General features: G+C 47.5%; 2 protein-coding genes across 5 annotated transcripts in view; one reads left to right on the top strand and one right to left on the bottom strand.

The window, feature by feature from the left end:
• The first annotated feature begins 1759 nt into the window (after positions 1 to 1759).
• On the top strand, positions 1760 to 9720 carry SLC35D1 (solute carrier family 35 member D1). Its single transcript, XM_031604057.2, has 12 exons — positions 1760 to 1985; positions 2061 to 2094; positions 2180 to 2266; positions 2354 to 2421; positions 2523 to 2594; positions 3058 to 3126; positions 3554 to 3656; positions 4036 to 4128; positions 6563 to 6630; positions 6885 to 6963; positions 7751 to 7833; positions 8312 to 9720. The coding sequence occupies exons 1-12, from the start codon at positions 1783 to 1785 to the stop codon at positions 8418 to 8420; spliced, it is 1068 nt and encodes a 355-aa protein (XP_031459917.1). The 5' UTR covers positions 1760 to 1782; the 3' UTR covers positions 8421 to 9720.
• A 553-nt stretch (positions 9721 to 10273) lies between these two features.
• MIER1 (MIER1 transcriptional regulator) overlaps positions 10274 to 27561 on the bottom strand; it is a 31378-nt gene continuing 14090 nt past the window's right edge. For 3 of the 4 annotated variants that reach the window (XM_031604018.2, XM_031603981.2, XM_090146836.1), the window contains exons 4-13: positions 23336 to 23503; positions 20748 to 20880; positions 19159 to 19235; positions 18781 to 18853; positions 16602 to 16753; positions 15974 to 16055; positions 14977 to 15071; positions 14766 to 14893; positions 13851 to 13990; positions 10274 to 13355 (exon numbers count right to left, since the gene is read on the bottom strand). In XM_031604018.2, the coding sequence (XP_031459878.1) occupies positions 13030 to 13355; positions 13851 to 13990; positions 14766 to 14893; positions 14977 to 15071; positions 15974 to 16055; positions 16602 to 16753; positions 18781 to 18853; positions 19159 to 19235; positions 20748 to 20880; positions 23336 to 23503 (1374 nt within the window). In that variant the 3' untranslated portion in view covers positions 10274 to 13029. The remainder of the gene's footprint in view (positions 13356 to 13850; positions 13991 to 14765; positions 14894 to 14976; positions 15072 to 15973; positions 16056 to 16601; positions 16754 to 18780; positions 18854 to 19158; positions 19236 to 20747; positions 20881 to 23335; positions 23504 to 27561) is intronic. The other variant, XM_031603992.2, reaches the window with a different exon arrangement.

The raw sequence follows: 27561 nt of genomic DNA, 5'->3' as shown, positions 1-27561 counted from the left end.
GCTCTGGCGGATCCGTGCGATGGTGCTGGGAGGTGAAGGGCAGCGGTGGGCAAAGCTCTGCCCTGCTGCAGTGCCAAGCAAGAGGCTGAGGCTGCCTTTGGACACAGAGCGAGCTCAGGGGGCTGCAGAGGGAATCTGGGCTTGTTACTGATGTGTTCCATGCAATATGTAGGGAAAAAGTATTTGTAACATCCAATGGCATTTTCAGGGGCTCTTGCCTTCCTTTGGAATAAAATCTCACTTCTCTCCCTTCTCCACACTAACAAACCCAGTGCTCCGTCCTCCCCTCGGGGCAGCCTGCAGCTCTGCGCTCTCCCACCCCAGCCCCTCTGCCTTTCCCTCCGGGGCTTTTCATCTCTTGCTTTATCTGCCCTGCAGCCTGAGTTCTGGAAGTGGAAATAACCCCGCAGCGTTCTGCTGCTGCAGAGGGAGCCCTGATGGCACAGCACAGCATGGCACGGCACAGCATGGAATGCCACAGTACGGTGCAGCACAGCACGGCACTGCACGGCACTGTATGGCACGGCACGGCACGGCACGGCACTGCACACTTCTCCACCCTGCTGCACATTTCTCTCCATCCTCTTCCCATCCCTGCACCCCCATTCCGATGCCTTTGCTCCGGCTTCATTCTCTCCCTCCAGTGCCAGGTATTCCAGTCTCAGTACTGGGCACCATGCAGGCAGAGCCCCCAGATTTGCTCAGGAGAGGAAATACGGAGGGGCCTCACTGCCATCCCCTCACCACACTTGGACGATGGAGTCTCACGAAGCCACTTCCTCGCCCACCCTACTGGGGTGAAATCGGCAGATTTTGTCACTTTTGGTGAACTCAGGGCTGAGAGCTCCGCGGAGCCGATTGTGCCCGGGTCTGTGGGGACGTGGTGACACGTGGGTGCGCTGCACGTGGCTGTGCGAGTGACAGCGCGGTGACACGGACAGCCGGTCCCGCTGGCTCTGACCGCAGCTGGCAGCCCCGTGAGCCACAGGCTGCCCTTATCCCTGTGCCACTGACCTAAAATTGGCGGTGGGGCCGCGCAGGGCCGGGTGCAGACACCGGGAAGGAGATACCCGCAAACAGCCGCTTTTGGGGCGGGGTTTCCCCGAACGGAGCAGGCGGGCCGTGGGAGTTTGGGAAGGGGGGGTGCAGGTACTGCGATGGGTCGGGCACGTTTGCTGCTTTGTCTTTGCACGAGACACCAACCCGTGTGCTTCGTAACCTACTTTTATTTTGATTTCCCCTCCAAGCCGCCTCTTGCGGTTTCCCCTCCTCCCTCCCCCCCCCCCCGAGTCCCACGGCCCGGCAGGCAGTGAGGGGGCCCCGAGTCCCGGGGAAACCCCCAGAACGGGGCTTCCTTTACTTCAGCAGGGAGGAGCAGCACGGGGAGCGCTTCCATGCGTGCCAATCCTCTGCGGTGCCACCACCACGCGATGCCCCCTCGTATCCCGCACTGCAACGCCCAGATACCCCCTTCCCCCCAGCAATGCCCCCCTGTTGCCTGTGCAATGCAACACTCCCGTGCCCTCTTGCAGTGCCCCTCACACCCCCGATCCCACTGCCCCCATGCGGTGCCCCCCCGCAATGCCCCGCACGCAACGTCCCCGCGCACGGCCACCCCAACTCCCGCCCTTCCTGCTCCCACGCTGCCCGCAGGCCCCGCCCACCGCCCGTAGCCCCGCCCACCGCCGGCAGCACAGCCCCTCTCATGACTCCGCCCACTGACCGTAGCCACGCCCACTTCCCATAGCCCCGCCCACACGCCGTAGCCCCGCCCCCGCAGCCATGTCGTCGCAGTTGGCGCGCAGACGCCCGGCGGTCGGGGCCGAGGGGGGAGCCCCCGCGGGAGCCCCCGCGCGCGGCGATGCGGAGCGGGGCATGGCGGCGCCGGGCCTGTCGCTGTGCCTCAAGCTGCTGGCCGCGGCCTTCTACGGCCTCAGCTCCTTCCTCATCGTCGTCGTCAACAAGAGCGTGCTCACCACCTACGGGTACGGCCTGCGGGACCGCGGGGTTGGGGGGGGGGGTTGGCTGGCGCCGCGCTGACCGCCGCTCTGTGCCCGCAGGTTCCCGTCCTCGCTGTGCGTGGGGCTGGGCCAGGTGAGTGTGGCGCCCCTTGCCGCCCCCTCCCCAATCTCACCGCCCCCCCCCCCCCCCCATCTCACCGCCCCCCGCTGTCTCGCAGATGCTGGCCACGGTGGCGGTGCTGCGTGCGGGCAAAGCGCTGCGGCTCCTCAAGTTCCCCGACCTCGACCGGCACGTCCCGCGCCGGGTGAGCTGAGCCCCCTGGCCGCGTGCTGTTGCGCGTCCCACCTCGAGGGCTCTGACCCTCGGCTCGCTCCGCTCGTTCCTTTTCCAGACCTTTCCTCTACCTCTCCTGTACTTCGGGAACCAAATCACGGGGCTCTTCAGCACCAAGAAGCTGAAGTAAGGACGTGGGGTGCCGCTGGGTGCCCCCGTGGGGTGATGGATGGGTGGGGGGTGGAGGGGAGTTCTGGGCACCTCACCCTGCTGAGCCTTCCCCGCAGCCTGCCCATGTTCACCGTGCTGCGGAGGTTCTCCATCCTCTTCACCATGTTTGCCGAAGGAGTTCTGCTCAAGTGAGTTTCCTTGGGGCTCTGGGGCTTGAGGGTTGGGATCTGTTTTTTAGGCTGGGGGTTGTGGCTCCGAGTTGGGCTGGAGGAGAGCGTGGGTGGGAGCAGGAGCCTGGCACGGTTGCGTGGGGCTGCAGCACGTTTCCAGCTCTGCTGCCTGTTCCCAGTGTGCCCACAGAGCTGGCACATGGTGGGGTCCCATACTCTGCCCCTGTTTGCAGCTTTCACATGGGCTGTGCACAGTCTGGGGGGTGGAGGGCACGCTGCCCATCCTTTGTGTCCCCAAAGGTGCTGGGGCTGGAGAGACCCAGAGCAACACCCGCCATGGACCCCTTGCTGCTGTGGGCAGGGTTGCAGAGCTCCCTAAATGCGTGCATTGCGTCACCGCTGCTCCCAGCTGCTTTCCTTCCTGCTATAGGGGCTCTGCGTGTCTGTAGCTGACAAGGTGCCCTCCTTCCCCTCCTTCCAGGAAGAAGTTCTCCTGGGGCGTGCAGATGACGGTGTTTGCGATGATCATCGGTGCCTTCGTGGCAGCCAGGTGAGCTCCCCATTCCCTCACAAGTCGTGGCTTTGCTCAGTGCCTGTCGGAGCCCCAGTGCAGCCAGCAGAGCTGCCACACACGCTCAGTAAAGTGCAGCATTTGGAGGCCTTGCAGTGTGGAGTCCTATCCGTGCACTCTGAGCCATTCACGGCACGAAGGAGACAGCTGGGGCTCTTTTCTCCTTGCAAGGAGCTGCCAAGCTTCTCCTGGCGCACGTATCCATGTGTCCCGGCACAGAGGGTGAGCGGGGACCTTTTCCCCTCCAGACATGCTCTGCAGGAGGAAGGAATGTTTTCCAGACTCCAGTCCCTCTCTGCATGATTAACTTTTCCTGACAGCTCACCGACAGACAGGAGCTGGAATAAATCTCCCAGGCGCTGCGCTCAGCGTGGCTGGGAGCTCTCACTGTGTTTTCCCTCCCCAGTGCTGACTTGGCGTTCGACCTGGAAGGATATATTTTTATCCTCATTAATGATGCCTTAACAGCTGCAAACGGTGCCTACGTGAAGCAGAAGCTGGATTCCAAGGTAGGCTGCCCTTCCTTGTGCTGCTCGGTGGCAGCCTGTGGCCTTGTCACCTTTGCTGTGCCCACAGTCCCACCCAGTGCCACAGTGTCCCTTGTTCAGATGCTGTTGGTTGGTCCCAAACTGCTGTGTTGGTCACTGAAGCCTCACTGTGATGCTCTGCTTTTGGGAGGGAGAATGAGGGGCTCATGGGCAGCACGTTGCCTCACATAGAACCCCTCAGGCAGACCTGGCAGATCACAGAATGGTGCCTGGCTCATGCAGGGCGCTCTGATTCTTGGTCTCCTGGAGCCCCATTCAGCTCCCAGCCCTCAGCAGTGACATGAATGAGGGTTTGTTCCTGTGTGGAGCCTGCTTACGCACAGCTGTTTCCTATTTCCAGGAGCTGGGGAAATACGGCCTGCTTTACTACAATGCACTGTTCATGATCCTTCCCACCCTGATCATTGCCTACTTCACTGGAGATGCGCAGAAGGTAGGAGCTCTGCCCCAAAAGCACACCTTGTAGTGACAAAGCGTTGCCTGGAGGAGCATGTTATTGTTCTAATGCACTTCTCTGCAGCTCAGCCTTCTTGCCCTGAGCAGCAAATGCTCCAAATGTGAAACCGTGGAGTAGCTCCCTATCCCCAACCTGCACACAGTGCCACGTGGCAGCACAGAGGGTTTGGGGCCATGCTTTGGGGTAGAGAGGGGAAACTGACTGGTAGAAAGTAACTGCAATGCTTGGCTTAAAATGCACAGATGTGCTGCATTTTGGGCATTTTTGTAATGCTGGAGGAATGGGGAAGTGTGAGAGCAATAAGTGAAACCAACTATTACTTAAAACAAAGAAGTTCAGTGTTATTAGTGTAAATGGGTTTCTGCAAACGTTGGTCGCTGCAGCAGAGCACACCTTGGGTTTCTTTGGAGCAGTGTTGTTGCCCTTGCATGGTTTGCTCTGCTGCAGCCCTGCATGCCCATGCTGTTGTGTTACTCCTGCACTAATTAATGTCTGGCTCCACCTGGGGGGGCTTAATGGCTCCTCATCAGCCACGGGGCTGAGCTTTGGTGCCAGCCACTAAGCTAACGGTTAGCGTGGAGCACTGAGTGGGGCTGTAGCTCAGGATAAAGCACTCCTTTATGGATGGAAGCACTGTGCAGCCTCTGTTCAGCTGCACAGAATCTCCTCTTACTGCTTTTTTTTCCCCTCCCTGAATAAACTTCTTTTCCCTGGCTGTGCTCCTGGTGCTGGGTGCACAAAGCCACGCTGTTGGGGACCGTGCAGCCATGCACGCTGCAGCTGGGGTGTGGAGGTGCTCGGGGCTGCTGGGTGCCTGTACAGCCTCCTGCTGCACGTGGAGATGGGCTGCAGGCCTTCAGCAGCAGCAGTGTAACAGCTTTCTGCCCTGCGGAGAGGAGAAATGTGCGTGCTGACAGCTGTGAGCAGCTTTATGCTGTGCTGCGGGTGGTAATTAAGAAATCTCAGCAGCCACAAGGATTAAAAACAAAGCCTGCAGGGCAGAGGCAGTTCTTGAAGTGGGCAAAGCCCCGGTGGAGCATGGGAGGAGGTAGAGAGCAGCAGGGCCAAGCTGGGGACAAAACACTGCATGCTGTCACAGGGCACTGCAGTGCTTAGGGGACATGATCACTCCATCCCTTTGTAGGGGCTGCTTTCAGCCCTGCTGTGAAAGGAAGGCTTCTGCCCCAATCTCCAGATCTTGATGTGGCTGAGCCTGGGCACACCTCTGTCCCCAAGCTGGGACCCTCAGAACTATGCCCAGTCCCTTACCCAGGTCAGGTTGGGGATCCCCCAAGGAGGTGACCCTACAGCCTCAGATTCCTGTGCCCCCACCCCATCCCTGTGCCCCTGGTGCTGGGGCTGCTCTTCCCTGGGTGAGGGCTCTGTACTTCATGAACAGCACCAGGCTCCTGCCAGCCCCCCCAGCATGCCCACACCTCCCTGTTGCTGCTGCAATCCCTCTGCTGCTGTAGCTTGCTTGCTGTCCCCTGGCCCCAGCGCCCAGCAAGTGATGGAGGGCGCCCATCTGTGCCATGTGGTGCTGGGCCTTGCTGCAGGCTCTGGCCCAGCAATGGGGGCTGTGCACGTTGCAGACCCCTCTGAGGCAGAGGCTGCTGTTCTTTATAGCTTTTGGAGTGCTGGGCAGGTTGGCTGGGGTGAAGGAGGGAGGTGATGCATTACTGAGGCTCCATCAAAGGAGGGGTGGCCAGCAGGGAGGTGATTGTTCCCCTCTGCTCTTGTGAGGCCCCATCTGGAAATACTGTGTCCAGATGTGGAGCCCCCAGCACAAAAAAGACAGGGAGCTGTTGGAGAGGGTCCAGAGGAGACCCATGAAGATGATCAGGGGACTGGAGCACCTGAAGATGTGCTGAGGGAGCTGGGCTTGTTCAGCCTGGAGAAAAGAAGGCTGCGGGGTGACCTCATTGCAGCCTTTCAGTACCTAAAGGGAGCCTACAGAGGGGAGGGGAATCAACTCTTTGAAAGGGTGGATAACTGCAGGATGAGGGGAAATGGTTTTAAGTTGAGGGAGGGAGATTTAGGTTGGGCATCAGAGGGAAGTTGTTTGCTATGAGAGTGGTGAGGTGCTGGAACAGCTGCCCAGAGAGGCTGTGGATGCCCCGTCCATCCCTGGAGGTGTTCAAGGCCAGGTTGGATGGAGCCCTGGGCAGCCTGGTCTAGCATTATATGAGGAGGTTGGTGTCCCTGCATGTGGCAGGGGGTTGGGGATCCATGATCCTTGAGGTCCCTTCCAACCCTGGCCATTCTGTGATACTGAGCATCCCACAACATTCGTGTTAACTCTCTGTATGAGCTCACAGCCAGCGGGATGAAGGTTGCTGTGCTCTGTAAACCCGTGTCAGGGATTTGGCTCCTGTCTTGCTGCTGTGTTCTGAGCCTCTATTTCTTGCAGGCAATGGAGTACCAGGGCTGGGCAGACATGCTGTTCATCATGCAGTTCACGCTGTCCTGCGTGATGGGGTAAGGCTGTGGGGCTGGAATGATGGGCTGTGGAGGGGGCACCTCCATCCCTCCAATACTGTCTTCTAGGGTCTGGGTCATTCTGGGTTGGGAAGGGGACTCTCTAGTCCTGCTGTCTTTCAGCAGCACTGGTCCTGTGGTAGATAAACATTGTTCCTGTGGTGGATGGGAGTGATTGGGTGTGGGTTAGGGTGAGGGCTGGGAGTTGAGCTGCAGTGCATCCCAGGATCTGACCGCAGCCATTCTTCCCACAGGTTTATTTTGATGTACTCCACAGTTCTTTGCACTCAGTACAATTCTGCTCTTACAACTACAATAGTTGGCTGCATTAAGGTAAGCGGCGTTTCCGCTCTCGGGGCGAGCGTTGCAGTAATTAGTGCAGTAATTATTGCTCGTCGCACGCATTAAGCAGCCGCTGGTGCGTGGGCTGGCAGAGTGCTGGGGCTGTGCCCAGCGGCGCTGTGCTTTCCAATGCCACGTGGCTGCTGCCATGAGACTGTTTGGCTGGGAGGCTGAACTTCCTCCAGTTATCATCCCATGGGATTCCCTGTTCTGTGCTGCTGCCGTTCCAAGAAGCCCCTGGGGAAGGGGTGCTGGGAAGGGAGTGATGCTCAGCAGCACTGGGAGCTGAGTGCTGGGGCAGCTGTTGGTGTGCAGGGGTCACCCCGTGCTCGGGGTGCTGCTGGCTGCAGTGTGGAGAGCTGTGGGTTTGCACAGTTCTTGCTGCGTGGCACTGACTTGGCTCAGCCTGGGCAAATGAAGTGCAGAAATAACCGGGAGCTTCTGGGTCACCTCGTCCCGTGGTGGAACAAGCTGGCTGCAGAAATAGATGGTGGGTGCTCCTGTGTGTTATTCTGGGTTTTCTGCCCTGTGTGAGCTGCCCACTCAGCAGGGCTGGCCCTGCAATGCGGGCTCTGCAGCCCTGCCACCCCTGTGGGCACCTGGGGCTGCTCAGCATCAAAACCCAGGCCCCCATTAAGCTGTGTCTCCCAGTGGCTCTAAATCGGCCTCCTGTAATCCAGGGTTACCAGCACTTGTGTATTTCAGACTTCTCTGCACTGCTTTAAGAACTGCAGTGTGTGGTTGCCATGTGAAAACTCGCATTCTTGTTTCTTTGCAGAATATTTTAATAACCTATATTGGGATGTTTTTTGGAGGAGACTATATTTTTACATGGATGAACTTCATTGGTCTAAATATCAGGTAAGGACATGGAGATTTTAAACTGGAAAAGGGTTGATTTAGACTAGAGATTAGGAAGAAATTCTTTACTGTGAGGTGGTGAGATGGAACAGGCTGCTCAGAGAGGCTGTGGATGCCTCATCTCTGGAGGTGTTCAAGGCCAGGCTGGATGGGGCTGGGAGCAGTCTGGTCTAGAGCCTATAGCAGGAGGTTGGAACTAAATGATCTCAAAGGTCTCTTCCAACCCAAACTATTCCATGTTTCTTTAGAGTGTGTGTTTTTGGGCTGCGCTGGGCAGGAGGAACAGCTTGGTGCAGCTTTTGGAAAAGTCTTTTTGCCCCAGGGTGTGTTTCTGTACTGGGGAACATCCTCACCCTGCTGCAGGACAGGAGGCAAAGGGGAAGCACGCCCTGCAGCAGCTCAGGAGTGCACTTGGGGTTGCATTAAACAAACCAGGGGACATTCTCCCCCCCTGACACATGTTGTGGTTGTTTTGCAGTATTGCAGGAAGCCTGGTGTATTCCTACATCACCTTCACAGAGGAGCAGCTCAGCAAGCAGGCCGAGGCGGGCAGCAAGATGGATATTAAGGGCAAAAGCTCCGTGTGAGCACGGATTTGAGCTGCTGAATGCACGCTCTGCTGAGCCCAGCGCTGGCAGAGCACAGAGAGGAGTTGGGGTGTCTGCTGCAGAGTGATGGTGATGCTCTTTGATTTGCACAATCCAGATTGCTGCCTTCAAAAAAATTACGGGAAAGGTGAATGACTGCACATGTAAGCATTAATCTGATTAAGTCTGATTGACTGTGAGGGATTCCTGGCTGCTAAATGACACCGAGGCTTGGCTCGTGCCGGTGGTGCAAGGGATTGAACTGCAGAGGACTCCAGGGCACCTGGAAGTTGTACAGCACAGAGATGGTGGCTGCCCCAGTGGGGCAGAGGTTGGTGCCCCCAGTGCTGGCTGTCGCCATGTGCTGCTGCAGGCTGTTGTCTTAGCTTTAACAGAACAGGGTTTTAATGCACTGAGCAGCGGGGACTGACTTCTCAAGTTGTCTTATATAGCACTTCTTTCTAGGTCTCTCCTTTGACTGTCTTTTGTGTTTTGTTGTTTTTTTAAACAAAAATTCTTTATAATTTTGGAAGAGAAGAATTTAGTAGAACCACATGAGGTTTTTGTACACCTTGCTTTGTTTCTGGAAGACGTGCTCGCCGTGTGAGCAGCGTTACAGCAGCCATGTGCTTCACAGGGCCTCCTCTCGGGGGCTGATGCTGTGTGCAGCTGCACAAAACCTGGCCGTGCTGCTGGCACGTGTGCTGCCCTGCTGTCCCCTGGCTGGGACAGGATAACAGCAGCTCCAGAGCAGAGCCCTGCATGGATGAAGGCTCAGGCTTTGCAGCAGCTGCAGGGCTTTGCTCTCTGCAGGGTGATGAGGACGCAGCTCTGGGCAGAACTGAGCACTGGGACAGATCCTCAGTCCCTGCAAGTCCCTGTCCTCCACCTGCATTTGTAATGTTGCTGTGCTGAGGCATTTGCAGTCAGGATGTCTGTTCTGGTGAGAGCTTTTCTTGTTTATTGTCGAATCTACTGGTTAGATTTCTTGTCCAAACAGTTGAAATATTTTTTAAAAGCTTATTTTGTTTGTAAATGTGCACACTTGGGTGCCAGGTCCAGATGGAATTGCATACACTGGGAAAGCAGAGTTCCTACCACAGTATTTTCTATGCTATTAATCTACTAAAATGTTTTTCTATACAGAATCTATTTACAAAATGACCAATTTAGTGATTAAAAGATGACCTTATTTGAATGTATGGCGGGCTGTGTAGGTCAGTAACAATAGGGGGAAAAATAAAAGGATTTCATGTGCCTCAGTATTTTTGTACTGGCTTCCAATAAAGCAGTGAACGTCCTCCTGCCTCTTGTGTGCTTTGTGGGCTGTGCAGGCTTCTCCCCAGCAGGAGGGCTGGAGAGAGCTGGAACACCTCTTTGGAAAAAGGTTGAGGGAACTGGGTTTGTGTAGCTTGGAGAAGGGAAGGCTCTTATTGGGGCCTTCCGATACTTGAAGGGAGCGTATAAACAGGAGGGGAACGGCTGCTTACGAGGGTGGATGGTGATAGGACAAGTGGGAATGGTTTTAAACAGACAGGGGAGGTTTAGGTTGGATATGAGGAGGAAGTTTTTCACCCAGAAGGTGGTAAGGCACTGGAACAGGTTGCCCAAGGAGGCTGTGGATGCCCCATCCCTGCAGGCATCCAAGGCCAGGCTGGATGTGGCTCTGGGCAGCCTGGGCTGCTGGTTGGCGACCTGCACACAGCAGGGGGTTGGGACTGGATGAGCATTGTGCTCCTTTGCAACTCAGGGCATTCTGTGATTCTATGATAAGTCATGTCCCAGTGTGCTACAGGAAGGCTCTGCCCACCACAGCTCTGATGGCACCGCGCAGGAATTGGGGATGCAGACAGTATGTTTACAAAAATATTTTAATAAGCTTTCTTAGAATTGCAGACAGGGAACAGGGTTAAGACGAGGGGAAGTACTAACAGTGCAAAATTACTATGTGTGACAAAACGTATAAAAACTAATTGTGAAGTCTGCGTGGCTGTGTCCTTTGTCTTTGACACCGCTTCCACCCTTCAGGTGCCCCACGGAGCTCCGTTCAGTTGGAGTGGCTGCAGCTCAGGCTGCGTGGAGCCCCGACCTGCATGGCGTGCTGTGATCTGTGCTCTGTCCCATGCAGCTTGGAACCGAGTTCAACACCTCCTGGGCTCCACTTGTACTGAATGCTTTCTAAATAAAACCGGTTGCTAAATGTCTAGAATTAATTTAAATAGCCTTAGTAGTGCAATGACTTATCAAGTGACAGTGGCTGCAGGTTGAAGAACGTGAACAAGTATTGCATATAAAACGCCAGCATGAACAAAACGTAAATTACAATTAAATATTCTTAAAGTCTAGCTGAGCATTACGTACTTGTTGATTATGGAATGTCTCTTCTATTATCACCAGAAAAAGGTAAGGAAAAACAAAGCAATGTTCCTGAAAATATACACGGTGCTGTATTTCACACACAAGCCTGAGACAATTAATGTACTTATAAACTTACTTATAAACTTTCCTATAAATTTTTGGAAGTATTTCCAACTCGCAAACAAAAATGTGTAACCATAAAATAGAAAATAGGGCTGTAAGGGGAAAGATGAGACTGCAACCACCTAAAGCCCATCTCCATGGGAAGGCTGCAACACTTTGGGTTTCTGTTACTGAAAGAGATTGCCAAACCAACAGCAACCTCTTTGGAAGCCCAGCCCTGCTGTGGGATGTGCAGGAGCCATCCCCCCACCTGTGTGCCTCCCACAACTGCTGCCTAATCCCAGGTGGGTGTCTGCTCTACATCACAGCAGCTTACAGCACTGTGCTTCCTTGTGTTGGCAGAGCTGGGCTGCACCCAGAGCTGCAGCTCCTCCCTCACTGTGCAGTCTGAGTGCACGTGGCTGAGGAGCACAGCCCTGTGCAGGTGCTTTTCCAACCGTAGGACCACACGTTTAAAGCTGATATTGTGAAACCTCATAAACTTACAAGATCGTCTTAGTGAAAACAAGTGCAGGAGGAGACAAGATTATGAATTATACAAACACTTTTTCCTATTTTTAATACAGCAGGATGTGTAGCTGCAGCTTAAAAAAAACAACAACAAACAAACCAGAACTTGAGGTTTTTGTTCCTTTGTTTTAAGAGAAACAAACACTGATATTAAGGATATTTCTATGTTATGGATGTAACCCTACATCAACAACCTTAAGCTGGGGCCAGTGGGAAGGTGAGTATCACCCCATGCCACGTGCAGTGATAGAGCTCCTAGCACAGAGTTCTCTGTGCCAGTTCCCTCCTTCAGCAGGTGATGTGCTGCACACCAGCTGTACAGCTGCATATGTTCTGTGCCATGCATTTATACATGGCAGTGCTGCTTCCTCTGAAACATCCACCCCTGTGGGGTCTGCAGTGGCTGGAGGCAGCTGCCCCACTGCTGGCACCACCTCACCCATCCCCTTCTCTCCTCTGACACGGAGGTGAAAATCTCACAGCTGATCTCAGTGACCACGGTGTGGCAAACTGCAGCATGTGGCTGACACGAAATTCATCCGAGCTCAAAATAAAAGGAGAAAATGTATAAGGAAAGCAAAAGAACTTGTGCAAGGCGAGCGCTGTGCCTAACAAATCTTTTGCATTGCTGTCACAAAACAAGTAAGAAAAAGCATGTTTTTAAAATCAAATGACTTCTAACCATTCTTGATGTTTGTGACTTACTGCTTTAGAGAAGACAACACCACGTTGGTGCCTGAGAAGCGTTTTTTTCTAGGTCAGTTGGTTTGGTTTGGCTTCTTTTTTTTTTTTGTGGTTGCTTTTTTTTTTTTCTTTTTCTTAGAAAAGACTTCAGCAAAATAAAATGAAGCTGACATCAGACTCAGGATATCAATTCTCTCATAAAAGTTTACCAACTGTACAAGCTAAGAAAATTATACAAGCTTTTGTTTTAAGAAAGGACAGTTTGATCAAGACGTTAAGTACTGTAAAAATCTTTCAAAGGCTACAAAGAAATCTGGAAAAATACAGAATGTATTTCTTTAGCCCAGATAAGAATATGGAAAGACATCATTGATGTCAACAATTTTACATAGACAAACCTGACCTGGTTTATTTACCTTTTAAAACTTCTATATATAAAAATAGTTGTGCTCGTAACTTTCAGGATTCATGCGGGTTCCTTACCAGCCAGGTGACACGTGCTGCTCTCTGTTAGGAGTCTCTGTGCCTACTCTGTGCATGTCTTGGGATTTGGGATTCGTTTTAACTTCCCCCAACGATCAGAAATTGTAACCAGCCCCTGCTTTGTTCACCTGTGCAATGCTCAGATCAACTTACACCCAATTTCCTGCTGGCTGGAAGCATTTTTACAGAAAATCACTGATCTGTTTCTCAAATGCTCCTAAGTGCCTCCGTGTTCCCAGAGCTGCAGCTGGCACCTCAGGAACAGAATATTCTGCTGCTGCTTTTCAGCACTGACGCAACCAAAGAAGCAGATCTGCGGAGCTGACCAGAAGCTATTAGAAAAATCTCAGCAGTGTTTTTTATGGAACTGGATTCTGCAAGGTAACCCATCAACCCTGAAAATTTTAGACACCCAAGATTTACTCCAAGGAATAAAATCTGCTCCTATTATTCAGTCATCCAATGTTTCCAGCTCTTCCAGCTTCCCATGGGAGTTTGCTTCTTGGAAGAACTCTGACGAACCAGGGCTCTCTTTACCATTGCTATTAATTCTTCTTCTCTTTAGAGGTCTTTCATTTTTTTCTTCAAAATCATTTTCACTTTTTGAAGTTGAATGAGCAACTTTGGGGTCAAGGGAAAGACTTTCAGTTTCATACCCATTTGTATCCAGGTCTGTGTGAGGGGTTTTCTTGCCACCAGTAGGTCCGTTGACGTGCAGTCCTTCTGGTTTTGCTTCATCCTTACTTGGTATCTCTCCCGGCCCATTAGCAGACAGCCCTGTGGTAGAGACACACCGTAAGAAATAAGAACAGAAGCAGCAGCAGCAGAATAAATGCATAGAACAATAAAGCAGAAGCTCACAGAACACAAAGGTCAATACTGGGTTCATGTCCTCTGCCCTTAGAAGCAACAGCAGCCAAAGCCACATCCCAGAAGCCACCCCCGCTACAGCTGCAGGTGAATTGTCCCCATCTATGCAGGTACTGGAGTTTCCAGTCTTCCAGCCCCGTTCAACACTGACCTCCTTCCTTGCAACAGCTTTTACCCCGAATCCTTCAAAGCACCTGACCCTCACTTTTAAGGTTCTTCTCCCCAATAAGTGATGATGCCCTGACCCTTTTCCCACTCCTACCTCCCTTTGCTGCCCTACACCAAACTGTGTTCATGGGGCAAGCACTGTGCTTTGAATTTCCTGCATGGAACTCCTCCCCAAGGCAGCAATGATCACTTATCCCAGTATGTGAGCTCTGCAGCTCTGCTGTGGGCACTCACCATTCTGGTTGCTGTTGCTGGTGGTGCTGTCCTCTCGCTCAGACTGGCTGGTGCTGCTGTTGGAGGCTGTGGGCGGAGGGGACGGAGCTCTGCTGGAGGCTGCACTTTCACTTTCATCTAGGAGGCGGTCCATGTAATCTCTACAGAAGAGAGAAAGCAAATTCAGCATGTGCAAAAAAATTTACTGTGTTGGGTGCGTGAGCGACAAGGAAGGAAGGAAGGCACCCTTCCCTAACAGAATAATCAGAGAATGTACTGCAGTTTCACTTTGGTGGTCCAGCACGTAGCTCTACAATGTTCACAGAAACACTGGTATTAATAAGCAGGAAGAATAGATAACTGTAAGAAAGCTGGGGGGATGCACAGTGAAAAAAGCCCTATGACAGGGTATGGTTTTGGCCAAACAATATACTTCAAAAATCCCATCTGAAATTTGTGACTAATGCCTTAGCGCAAAACATGTATTTAAAGCAAAACGACACATTCTCTCACGAAAATGTGGATACCCCGTCCCTGGAGGCATTCAAGGCCAGGCTGGATGTGGCTCTGGGCAGCCTGGTCTGGTGGTTGCCAACCCTGCACATAGCAGGGGGGTTGAAACTACGTGATCATTGTGGTCCTTTTTAACCCAGGCCATTCTGTGATCCCTATTTGCAGAAATGTTACATTTGTGAAACACTGAACCAAAAAACACATTCCATGAAAGAGCTGTTCAATGCAAACTGCTGGCCTAACTCCCAACAAATGTATTTTGGGAATTACACGATACACACTGGTATGCTTTTCTTTGGCTTTTTTCCCACTGCAACCTGGGACTGTGGCGTCACCAGTCTGTCCCTCCATCTCAGAGTCAGAGCAGTACAAAAGAACAGTTTAGATCCAGCACGTGAAAGCACAGAATGATGCACATCTTACGTTACGCCGGGATGAAGATTGTATTTCTTCTTTCCAAATCTCGTCTGTTGTGCAAAGAAATCATAGCGCTCTGATTTCTTCCACATGTAATAAAATGCTACGCACTCACCAACTGATCTTGTTCGTACCTAGGAAAGAGGTGCTGTGAACATTTTGATGACTCCATGCGCCAGAAGAAAAAGCAAGAACAACATTTAAAATCAGCACATACCTTATTTGCCTGAATGACATGAAAATCCTTGCCATAGACTTTCAGCCCTTGTTCAAAGTTCCTACATTCTTCTTCTGTCCAAACAGATAATTCTTCTAAAGCAAGGAAATGCAATAATGAAAACGCTTAACATAAAAGCATACAGTCAATAACAGAAAACTTAAGCGACAGAAAACACACGTGGCATACAAGTTTATTACACCATCTGCAAACTAATGAGAACCACCTCCAAAAATCTAGCTTACCACTACAAAAAAGGAAGATTCTCCCTTCTAGTTGGGAGCTGGGAAATGCTGGCTGGCTGAAGCAGCATGTTGGCAGGGCCATCACCAGCCAGCAGCCCTGCCAGCTGGGGACAGTGAGCAGGCAGGGAGGAGGGCTCAGACAGCTGCTGCCCTCACACAGCACCCAGGACTGCAGGGAGCACAGCACACAGAAGTGCACTGCCTACAGACCTGGGACAGTCCCTGCTACTTGGAAGAAGCTATTGCTGTAATGAGTACAAAGACCAATAATAAAACAGCAAACGCTTCGGTCTCCAAAGAGAACTTCATGACTGAGGTCTTCTTAGTGGCATACTTTCTCAATAAAAGGTGTAGACACCCGTTCTCCTTTAGCTAGAACTATGAGTTATGTGATTTTATTCATGTTTGTTCCATTGACTTTAATGACTGTAGAGGTCTATGAACAAAGAACAGAATGCTGAAGAAATGCACAGTGCAGTTGCTAAGAAGTCATTTTAAATTTTAACTCGTTTTTAAAGTGACAAATACAAATATCAAGCTTAATTAACAGCTAATTTACTTGCTCTCTTTAAGGATGTACTTGGTTATACTACAGCTGCTAATTTCCTTCTCTTAGAGAACAGATTCACAGACATGAACACTGATGCATCATGCTTGCACAAGTCACACTGTAACAGGACAGCTGTGTGTGCAGTACCACACAGCAAAAGGAGAGGTAACACTGTAAGAGCTCGAGCAGTTTGTGTGCTCACCTCTGGCTGCCTTCACATTAAACCTCAGCCTTCGTAAAGATTCCTCAGTATCAAAATTGCACTTAACCAGTTCATACAACGCCTGCAAAGACAAAAAGACATACATTTAATATTCTAAATAACACTGATTTCGTGCTGTGCCACAGAAACATCTTTCATAAATCATTGAGACTTATTTCAGAAAAGGTGAAGAATAAACTTTTTGAAGGACCGTTTGCAATTTAAGACAGCACAATGACTATTTCCTGGTTAAATTTCCATAGCTCTTAATTACACAACCAAGCATATACTCAAGTGAAATATTTCAACCCATTTTTACCCACTGCATACATTTTTAAAATTTTTTTTTTTAAAGAAAATTCATGAAGCTTCAGAAAAACTGTAATTGAAAGAACTCACTTATGCACAATTACTTACACTTAAAACTATGTGCTGATGCCTAAAGCAAGGTTAAGTCAAAGTCAGAGATTCAAAATTTGTTGTGAAGAAAAAACACCTTCATATTTGTATTTCCAAAAGGAACAAATAAGCCGTTTCAAGCTCAATTTTAATTGTTGGGATGAAAATAAAATACAGAGATAATTCATTCTGTAATACTAAACTAAAAATGCCACCTCTTGTTATATACCTGCTCATTGTCCTTAATATGAGATCCCTCAGGAATGGCATCCAGGCCCTTCTCATCACCTGTGCGCCGTGATGCCTCGTTTAGGAACTCAATCACTTTATCTTCTGGTAAGACATCAGGATTCCACAACAGCTGGTCGTCGTTCTCGTACACTGAAGTAAGCAGAGGAAAAAGAGAAGCAAGCTGAAACAGCAATATAAAGCTTATTCTCTCCTGTAAAACTATCACTGATGGAACCTCAGAGCATCAGCATCAATCCATACATCAGGGCAGGTGAAAGATCAGCTCACAAACATGAATCTGTGAGTAACACACTACACCTTACACTGTCTTTCAATTTCTGCTCTGGATTCTAAGACTCATACATGAAACTCCACCAATTCCACCTGTGTGTCCTCCTGACAGACACTACTTAATCACAAGGCAGCAGAACCAGAGCCCACAACTCCCCACCCTACCCTTCTTCTATTTAAGCAGCGCAGTTTTGCTGATGGCAGCAAAGTAAACTATTTCAGAAGAGAAACAAAGCCTTCTGAAAGCACATCTTTGAATTCTGTTGGTTGAAATCCTCTAAGAGCAGCTGCTAGTCCTCCAGGTACAGTACAGAGCCATTAGCTTCATGCAGCACACTCAGCTCATCCTTCCTCAGAAGAGCATGTCAGAGCAGTCAAAAAGCAAGATGGTTCATCTTAAGAGCTAGGATTTCTGTGCATTTGTTTATAGGGGAGATCCAAGAGGACTAGACTTCTTAAAGAACGAGAAAGAAGATGGAATATGTGCATGAAATTACTCAACATATAGCCCCAGATATTTATTTTTCAACTCTTTAACTAAGTTACATTCATATTCCAGCTGGAATCCTGGCAAAAAGATTTAAACACAGAAAAAGAAAAGAAGTGGCTACAGATAACTTCTTGCTGGTACACGGAACTACAACAACCCCAGAACACTGGTGAAAATTTAACTTTCCTCCTTAACAGTTTTAGCCCATGACACAGGTTCTGCATCCTGCACAGAGCCGTGTGCAAGGCTATAAGAAACTGTTTTACGTAGGTTAGTGCAATGCATAAAATAGCTCTTTTTTTTATTGCTGGAGGCCAGAAGCCATTCAGAGCTGAGTAAACACGAGAGAGAGCAGGTGACCAATCCATAAAGCATAATTTGTCACATCCCAGGTAAATACGTAACTCCAACTCTATTTTTAGACAGTAGCAGGAAAGCACGCAAGGAGCAACTTCCTCACAGCTAAAAAGTTGTGTTTAATGTATTTGTATTTTCTCATTTACAGTTTTCCCATTTTCATGGAAGCTCCGGACTTCTCGCTTGGTTTTAAATTACATTCTTTTCAGTTTCTCTGGCTACCAAGCCCAGAGCTGGGTCAGCCTCAGTGTTGGCCTGTTCTTGGCCAAGACCAGGAGTGACCACATTTCCATTTTCTGGCTGCAGCACACCTACAGCAACCTGGCACGTGGAGCAAGACTGTCACCAGTTGTGTATGCTCTCAGCTTCTGAGGCTGCACTGACATTTCTGCTGGTTAGTTTAAAACAAACACATAAAAGCTGCAGTCTCAAACCAACCTGCAGCATGAACAAATTCTTGGTAATAGGTTGAGCAAGCAGGGAAATTCCTGCTTTTAAGCTCAGGCTGGGTTTATGTGTGTCTGCTTTTCCTTGTTTCATTGTATTGACAGCATACAGCCAAAGGCTCTGCTTGTAAGAGGAAAAGAGCTCCTGGAAAACACTCAAATAGTAGAACAAGAAGTTCTTTAATGCTGATTGAAGAGTTGTAAGATGTGAAAACAAAGCTGCTGGTGACATTTCACCTCTTTAACAGGTTAATCCAGCAGCATAATTTCTTCACTATCCATTTCACATAAACAGAACAAACCAGGCAAAGAGGTTAACATAACTGACACAAAAAGCTTGGGTCAACAAAGCTTGATTAGAATGCAAGGACTCAATAGGACAGCAATATCACCTTTCTTTTCCCCTTCCAAGTCTCAAGCTCTGGTGTTGAAGTATACGATGAGCTACAGTTTGAGATGATGGTTCTATTCTTCATTTGAAAGAGCTGTTACATTCCGCAAGACATGTGATGTGAGTCCAACATATCTGTTATTTTTTTCCACTAGAAAATGAGCTGACACACAGTGACAGTAGTAACATTGTTGAGTCTCACCTTTTTCATTCTCTTTGTATCTGCATATGCCAGCTGGAATTTCAGCTTGAAACATAGAGCCCACCATGATTTCCTGTTTTGAAATAACAGACACAAAAAGTTAAGCAACCACAGCCTTGCAGTTTTTTGTTAGCAAGTGAAAATATGTCTGTATGATCCTTTCTCTTTTAAAGCTTTCATTGCTCAAAATCTAAAACAAATCTGTAAATAAGCAGATTACAGATAAATGCATTTTTCATTTTCTGGGGAGGACTTTAATATTATTACTACAAAAACAATCATATTTGTTGAAGAAAAAAAAAGAAGAGTTATGAGATCTATAGTTACTAGGTAGCAGCTCAGCTCATTATTCACAGAACATCGAGTTTGATAACCGACCTTAATATTTACCTTTTTCCAGTCCTCTGAGGGAATATAATCTTCATCTTCTTCAGACTCCTCTTCTATTTCGCTGTCTAGGAGAAATGAGCCAACATGTACACGCAGCCATGCTGGGGCAGTGCTGAGGCTGCAGCCAGCCATCAGGAGTGCCGTGGGGTGAGGGGTGGACACAGGCAGTGCTGCAGCCCCACTCTGCCTCCCTGCCACCTTATCTCACGCCACAGAAGCACGGAAGGCAGGCCGGCTGGCACTGCTAAATGCTCCAGCAGTGACTGCCTTAAAAATGACCCACCCAATGTATGTGTTTAGAACGGCTTGAGATATACACAGCAGGCTATGAAAAGTGAAGGCACAAGTGAATACATCCATCAGTTTCAGTCCTTCCTAATAACAGTCTGTTTTCCCTCACTCAGCTGCAAAGCAGTTGAGATGATCCACATTTACTACACACAGTTACATCCTGAAAGTATTCTTGCATGCACATTCAGCATCCACATGTGGATTTCAACCCCATTTTTGATGAGCTCCCTGCTTTGTTGCTGCCATACTCTCTTCCTTACAGCAGCTGCCACTGAATTTAAGGTAAACTACAGCATAACACACAAGAAATTCACAAGCATGCTTCTGTCAGCTTCACTGGGATTTAGTAGGCTTGGATGTTCTGCTCAGAACATCAGAGATGTAAAGCAGTTCTTCAATCTAATTACTTAGGATAAGGGCTGACAACAATTTTAGGCCCTATGATATGGGGTAGGTGCCATACACAATGAAGCAAAAGCAACCACAATACCTATTCCATATACAGCAAGTAAGAACATTAGCACTAAAATGATTTAGACATCAAATTATATTTTACATATAGCTGAACGCTGTAAAAACTCCAAAGCTAGTGCAATACATGTGTGTCATCCTAAAGTCTAAAAATAAGAGCTCATTTAAGATATTTGCAACCCTCTGCATAGCTACATGCTGAGGTTCCTTGATGGTTTTGGATTAAAATAATGCAGTCCTGAGCAAGAGCAGGCAGCCAGAGCTCCAACATGAAGGTAATACCACACAGAACAGGCAGGTGCTGCTGATTCCCTGCTGAATGCTGCCATCACACAGCATAGCAGCATACAGGCTATGGATTCCATAGAGAAGTATTTGTTAGACCACATTCCTCACTGTACAAATCAGTCTCCGAAGCAGTTTACTGCACCTGGATTCTGCATGTAAGGATCTTTTCCTGAAGGGCACACCTGTACAAGCCAGTATGTGAGTGTCATGGAACAAAAGGAGTTACGCTGTTTGAGAAGGTTTTTCAAAACATTTTTCCACAAATTAATCCTTTAAGAAGAGAGTATCTGCTCTTACAGAGAACACCTTATCTGGGTAGAAGCTGCAGTGTTCAGCTAACAATAAGAATTTCTGGTTGCCCACTGAGTGTAATGGTAATCAAAACCAGTGCTAAGAGAACAAACACACATCCGTAGGTATCTGGATGCATACTTTAGAACCAGAATGCTGGTTAACTTACTAAGCAGTCTGTAAGCAAAAAATCAATCATTTTGAGATAGCTGTGCTTAGTGCTAAGCTGTACGTACTTGTATCGAAATATTTACATCGACGAGGGCGAATCAACTCCTGTGGATCTTGAGAAGCAACTGATGGTGCTGGGTCATCATTAGATGACTGTGTCTCATCTTCCTGACCTGATGAATCCTTTATGGTCTCCTCCTGAAATATAAAGAAACAAAGAAGAGGTTAGCTATACTTTGTGTGTGAGAAACATTATTTGGCAATATTTTTTCCAAAATTGTCCACTTATCAAACCAAATATCCATCTGACTTCAAGTGGCTGTTGTACAGGGTGTGGTCTGTCCACACCGAGCCATAACAAAGACGTAAGCACATTGTGTTCTTTATTGACCACGACTTTAAGCAGATCAGATTTAGCACTCGAATTCTAACACACAGATCAGAAACATGAAGCATAGCTGACTACTATGTCTAGCTTTACAATGAGTCAAGCAGATCCTTGTGGCTTTCATCTAATTTCATTTAACTTCACATTTTACTTCAGTCTTCAAAGGCCTTCCTTGCAATTTTTCAGTACAAAGAGCATTACAAAGATACTTTTCTCAGTCAAATAGAAACTGTACGTTCCACAAAAATAAATGTCAACAGTGTGGTTCTACCGAACAGGAATCGGTCAGCTCGACATGCTGTGTGTTTGTACATCCAGCCACCAAAAGGTCAAAAAACAAGAACCAGTTTCTTTATTAGAAAAGAAGTCACAACAACAATGGCAATTATTGTAATTAGTGAAGAATAAGATGATAATGGTTAAAAAATACATTAGATTTCTATGGTGTGTGTTGTCCGGATTGTGTCTGGGTTTTATGACTGTTGAAAGCACTCCTGCTTGCTAGCTCTGACACAGGCATAGGGCACGACACATGTTTACGTGTACCTTTAACAGCATCACAGTGTAATCACATGTGCAGCTTAAATCAGCTTAAAAATAGAAAACAGCTAAGTGCAGTATAGCTAAATAAGCTGTAGAAAGATGTGCACTCACAGAGAAAGCCTGAATGATTTATAAAACGATTCCACCCCCACAGATGTATTTTACTGCCTCTCTGCTAAAAGCATATGAGTAATTCTAGAGCACTCATTCTTGCAGCCCAAGGCACAACACCCTGACAGGCTGGCCAGTGCTCTTTGTGCCCAATCCTCCTTATCACCTTTGTTCCATCCCTACTCAAGCTGGGGCTGAGCAACTCAACACAGACTTGCTGTTCAAATGCAGGCACACAGCTGCGATCAGGCCGAGCTGCTGGCAGGGCTCTGCTTACCCCACCTGCTCTGCTGCTGCACGAATGTGTGCTCTTCTGCAGGATACTGCAAAGAGTCCCCCTAACATCTTAGCAATGACAGACACAGGGAAGCCATGAACTTCAGAGAAAAGACGGGTGGTACCTTAAACCAACTAGTAACAGAACTGGAGAACTACAGAGGAGTCCGGGAAAACACAGAAAATGGCAGTTTTGTCAGGAAGTAATTAAGAAGCAAAGGCATAAGAAGGAAGTGGGACTTTGTGAACACTGCTGTGCACAACAAAATCAAACGCTTTTGTGTCTTACTTTAATTTTGCATATTCCTGTTATGTAAGTTTCTCCCCATCTCTAGCTTCTTGAAGCCCTCCTAATGCAATACAACTATGTAATTTTCTTCTTTTTGAACTATTCAGCAAACATGCAAACAGTATTTTACAGCACTTTTGGAATCGAGCATGTCATTCCTCACCTTTCTCTCTCATTCCAGACATTCTGAAATGGGTAAATGTCAAAGAAGAAAATGCATTCGTTCTAAATCCAGATTAGGTAATTCGACTTCCATTAATGCCTATGGGTTTTTTTTTTGTTGTTACTGACAGTACAAAGGTTTCCGTATTTTAATGGTATTCAGGAAGCAACTCTGAGCAGCACCAGTAACGGAGAAGCTATAGCTGTACCCATGACAAGATGGGATTAGTACAAATACATATGACATACATAAGTAGAAAAGACCCTTCTATAATCAGATAATTTGTTTTAAGAGCACACAGGACAGGATTCTAAAGACTCTAAGTTCATAACTTTACATTCCGTGAAGGTATTTGAAGCATTAGATTTAATTAACAATTTAAATGCAAGCAGGCTAATTACTGCCAGGCTGAAAAAAAAATAATTTAAAAAGCTGAAGTTAGAAGACTTGAATTTAAAGATGCATCTGTGAGCATTGGAGGTTACAGCAACTCCACACTGCACTGCTCAGTTTCGGTAGATCAGCTTTCATCTTGAAACAAGCATTCAGCCACATCCACAAAGGGACCTTCAGGCATTTAAAATTCCAGTTTTTAAACCAGACAGTATTTCTGAAGGACAGCATAATCCCTTCTGACATGATGCTGTGTGTATACATGCACTCTAATTTGCCTCAGCAGGAGTTTGGCATGATGCAGATTAAATGCAGAGTAATTAAGAGAAATATAGAAGGGTAATTAAAAATAACTGTTAGACTTCAGTACATAGAGCATCTGAAATCAGCTGTATGATGATTTACTTCCGCTGTGATCTGGCACTTTGAATGCTTGTCTACATAAGAACAGCTGTATGAAAATCAGTTGTAAACTGGCATGAATACTTACTTTGTTTTCACCACTGCAGCCACTGTTGTCATCGTTATCAACATCATCATCATCTTCTCCCTCCTCCTCTTCCTCTTCCTCATCTTCATCATCATCATCTTCTTGGAGTGGAATGGTGCCATCATAGCCATAAAGGCTAAGCAGCTCCTGGATTGGCATATCGCTTTCCTGATAAACATCCAAACAAAGTTGGAGATTTAACCAAAATACTTCACATCCCACATCTGCTCTACAGCTTAAAGGTGTGCTTTTTAAACATGACAAAAACAGATAATTGATGACCAGGTATACTAAGAATAGCTTCTCTAAAATGAATAGACAGTCAGAAGCTTTGGCTCCTAGGAAAAACGCGTGGCCTTCTACGCAACAGAATATTTTATTTCCTAATCCTTTATAAGCTTACAGTGGAACTCTGGCATCACAAACTCTCAGCGGGGCCACAAAGTTCATTAAAAAGGCACCAGGGGGCTGTACAGCCCATTGCCCTTCTTGGTGTTTGCCTACTATCTGACCAAAACACAAGCACTGTCACAAGGCAGTTACATCTGGTTACGTAGCTACGATCCTGGGATGAATCCATGCCTATGAAATGACAAGGCACGCATTTATCACGGGACCGAAATGTGGGTGTCACCCATTCCAGCATCAGATGAAGCTTGCCTCTGGCTCCTAGGAGGAATCTGATTTCTAACCAGCCATGCAACAGGGCACCCACGTGTGTTGTGTGTTCTGGCAATCATGCAGCCTGCAGCCTGCTCTAAGATGACCTTGAGACAGTGTGGCAGAGATGCACAGAATCATCGAATGGCTTGGGTTGGAAACGACCCCAAGGATCATCGAGTTCTGACACCCTGCCACAGGCAGGGCCACCAACCCCCAAATCTGCTACTAGACCAGGCTGCCCAGGGCCCCATCCAACCTGGTCTTGAACACCTCCAAGATTATTTGGATGCATTATTCTGGCTGTCAAGTATGACCCGTGGTCTACACATCACAAACTTTTCAGTACATATACAGAGCAAACTGGAGTATAAATTGATATAAATATTGCATTTGCTGCCCAAAAACTACTGAAAAAATGTATAGTATTTTGTGCTTATTTATTAAAAAAGAAAAAATAGAGAAAATGTGAGTCGGCAGAACTTGCAGTGCAGGGCTTGAACATGGAGTTGTCTGGGGAACTGTTCTATAGGAACAGTGCCACACAGCCTTACAACCTCAGCTTACACAAAATAACACAAAAAATGCACCTCACCATCACTGTATCTCTCCCCAAAGGAGAAATACAAAATGAAATTGAGGGCTTGGATGGGGGTAATGGATGACTTTATCTTCAGGGTCAGCTGACATCCAGGCGAAGACAGCACTGCTCACAGATACATACATATTTCCTCATTTAAAATCAAAAAGTGTTTAACGTTGTTGTCTACAAAAGCAAACATACTTGGGAAGAAAATCTACTGAAATATGCAGTCGTTTAAAAATCTTTATGTGTAGAATTCTGGCCTGTTCTGAAGAGATACTTTAGAAGATACCGACAGACCTCAAGTTTAGTGGCTCCCAAACTGTTATTGATTGCATCCATTTTATTAACACAAATTATTAATTGCCAGGTCCGTAAATGAGTTACTTCAGTACTTTCAATACCTCAGGATCCTTCCTTTAGGGGCAGGATATGGCATCCCTAGAGGATTTTCTAAGAGCATTTAAAAATCACCTCTCTCACGAGATCAAATCCCTTGTTCACCATTCAGAGGTGCGTACAGCTGCTCCAAACGCCATTTCTCAGGATGTAATGCAAGCCTTGGCTGATTATCAGATTATTAGTTTACTGCTGGCCCCACACTTCTGCCATTGAACTCCTCTCCTAATAGCTCAATTCATCTACACATCAGTACCTTTTACAAAAGGCAAGTAGTAGTAGTTAGTTCTGCTGTGTAAAAACAGTGGTACCCAGGGGTTAACTGCACTCCTTGTCTACGTATTTTGTGTTACTTTAAAGTACTAAGCCTTTCAGCCACTTACTGGCCCAGTCTTCAGTTCAGCTATATATACAGACGTGGAGCATGTGGCACTTGATCTCCTCATTCTCCCTCTTAATTTCTTGTATTTTAAGCAGTGAACTCTCAGAAGTGAGGAATTCCTGTTTTACACATGTGGACAACATGACAGGACTGCGACCATAATTAAAGCCTTACAGTACAGCTGTCATAGAAATCCAAACTTATGTCCTCCAGTGCATTTTTGAGGGCAAAACTTTCATCATCATCATCCTGTTTGAAAGTACAGATCCAGAACTAGAAATAACTTTACTATGGCTTGTAGATAGGTGTGATTTATGCAACTGGTGAATTACTCCATGTTAGAGGAAAGTCGTGCTGTATTTAGAATCCTAGGTAGAGCCCTGACATAGTCCTTGACAGTCCAAAAAGCTCTGAGTGTCAGCAACTCTCAAAGATGCAACACTTTTGGTACCACAGTTGTGAGTTCTGTGTTGTTTTGGGACACAGCAGAAACAGAGGTAAAAAAATAACATGGATGATCAATGGCATAGAAATTTCTCATGTGGGAGATGTTTAGTAATGAGAAATGGGTTATAAATCATGTATCTGGAGTAGAGGTAGGTGAGGAGGAGTGGTGTAACAGAGAACTGCATCATAAGGAGGAGCACAGAGAAGAGCAAGAGAAACAACTACACTCTTCTAAATGAAGAGCTCAGGGGCAACAACTGAAACGAACACAAAACACACTTGGTAAAAACCAAACATATATCTCACACCAAATGAACTATGCAACACTGCCACATGCCTCATGGACACAAAGTATACAGAGGTTAGAAATCAAATGGACAAATCCATGGAAGGGGAAAAAAACAGAGGCATTACAGGGAGACACCATCTGTTCTCTACATGCTTGAGCTGTACCCTGCTAGAGGCTGGGAGAATATCTGGGAGAAACACTGTATGCCTCCACATATGGGTCCCTCATTTAAAGAGACCAGAATGCTGTTGTACAACATTAGAGAAACCCAGAAGCCCTCCTGAGAAGTGGGATCCAGAGGGAGAGGAGAAAAGTGCCTCTCTGCAGCATGCTGGGGCCTGGCCATGCACTGCTGCCAGGACAGTGCAAGCAGGACTCTGGACAGATCTGCTATGGCTGTTCCTATGGACAAAGCAGGATTATGGAGCTTCAAACAGTGAGTAGAAAAGATTCTTATCCTCCAAGGAATGTGTAGTTTTCTGGTTAAACCAGTGAGGTGCTTCTGTGCAACTGGACTGCCATCTCACCTCCGAAGGAGCTGAGCAAGGAAATCTGGCACATTCACAGCCTGGGGAAATCTGAAGTAATACATGTAAGTGTCTGGGGAAAGGAAAAGACAGGATAGCACTTGTTTTGCCAGTATGTTGAGACTTAGGCTGTCTATCATCCACGTTCAAGAAAAAGCATGAAAAGAGAAGGACAAGAGAGGAGAGAGAAGCGAGCTTTGATGCGCGGCCTGCCATCCCACAAGAAGAAATCCTGCTGGAGTGAAAGCATCTGAAAGGCAGTAGAAGCTTTACTTTCAACATCCCCACAAATGGCTGATGTCACTGTGCTGGCCTGGGATGGTGTCCTCCAGAGATGAGCAGCACAGGAGCTCAGTTACAACACCAGTCGCTGTCCTGTCACAGATGTGCAGAAACCAGAAGCCTGCAGTGCACAGCCAGGACATGAGGGAATGCTCTGATTGCTGACGTATGCTTACAAGCAAAGCAGTGTGATGTGGTGGTAGGATTACACAGCCAGATGTTGGCTCCTCACAACTTATGAAGAAAAACACACATTTTGAACTTAAAAATATGATACTTGTGGAGCTCCATTTCCCACTTAATCTAAATATTTAATTCACATGCAATTTATTTATGTTTACCATTTAATATCAAATGTGGAATCACCAGAAATAAATCATCATTTACATCCAAAATGCAGAATAAACGTACCCTATTAATTTAATGCCATACTGGTAAGATCACTTATGCTAAACAGGATTTGTACATCAAACAGGCATTTAAAAACCATTAATGATCTATTCCAGCAGCCTTTTCAGCCAGGGAGGTCACAGACAGTATCTACATTACTTTGCATTGATAATGAACCCGGATTGTAGTTTAAGAACATGATTCCTGGCTAAGAAGTAATTTAAAGCAGTACGTAAGTGACAGCATAACCTCAAAACGCCAAATAAA

The sequence above is a fragment of the Phasianus colchicus genome, chromosome 9 (assembly GCF_987193195.1).
Source record: "Phasianus colchicus chromosome 9, bPhaCol1.hap1.1, whole genome shotgun sequence".
NCBI lineage: Eukaryota > Metazoa > Chordata > Aves > Galliformes > Phasianidae > Phasianus > Phasianus colchicus.
The sequence above is the reverse complement of the archived record's forward strand: the minus strand, read 5'-3'. Positions and strand labels throughout refer to the sequence as shown.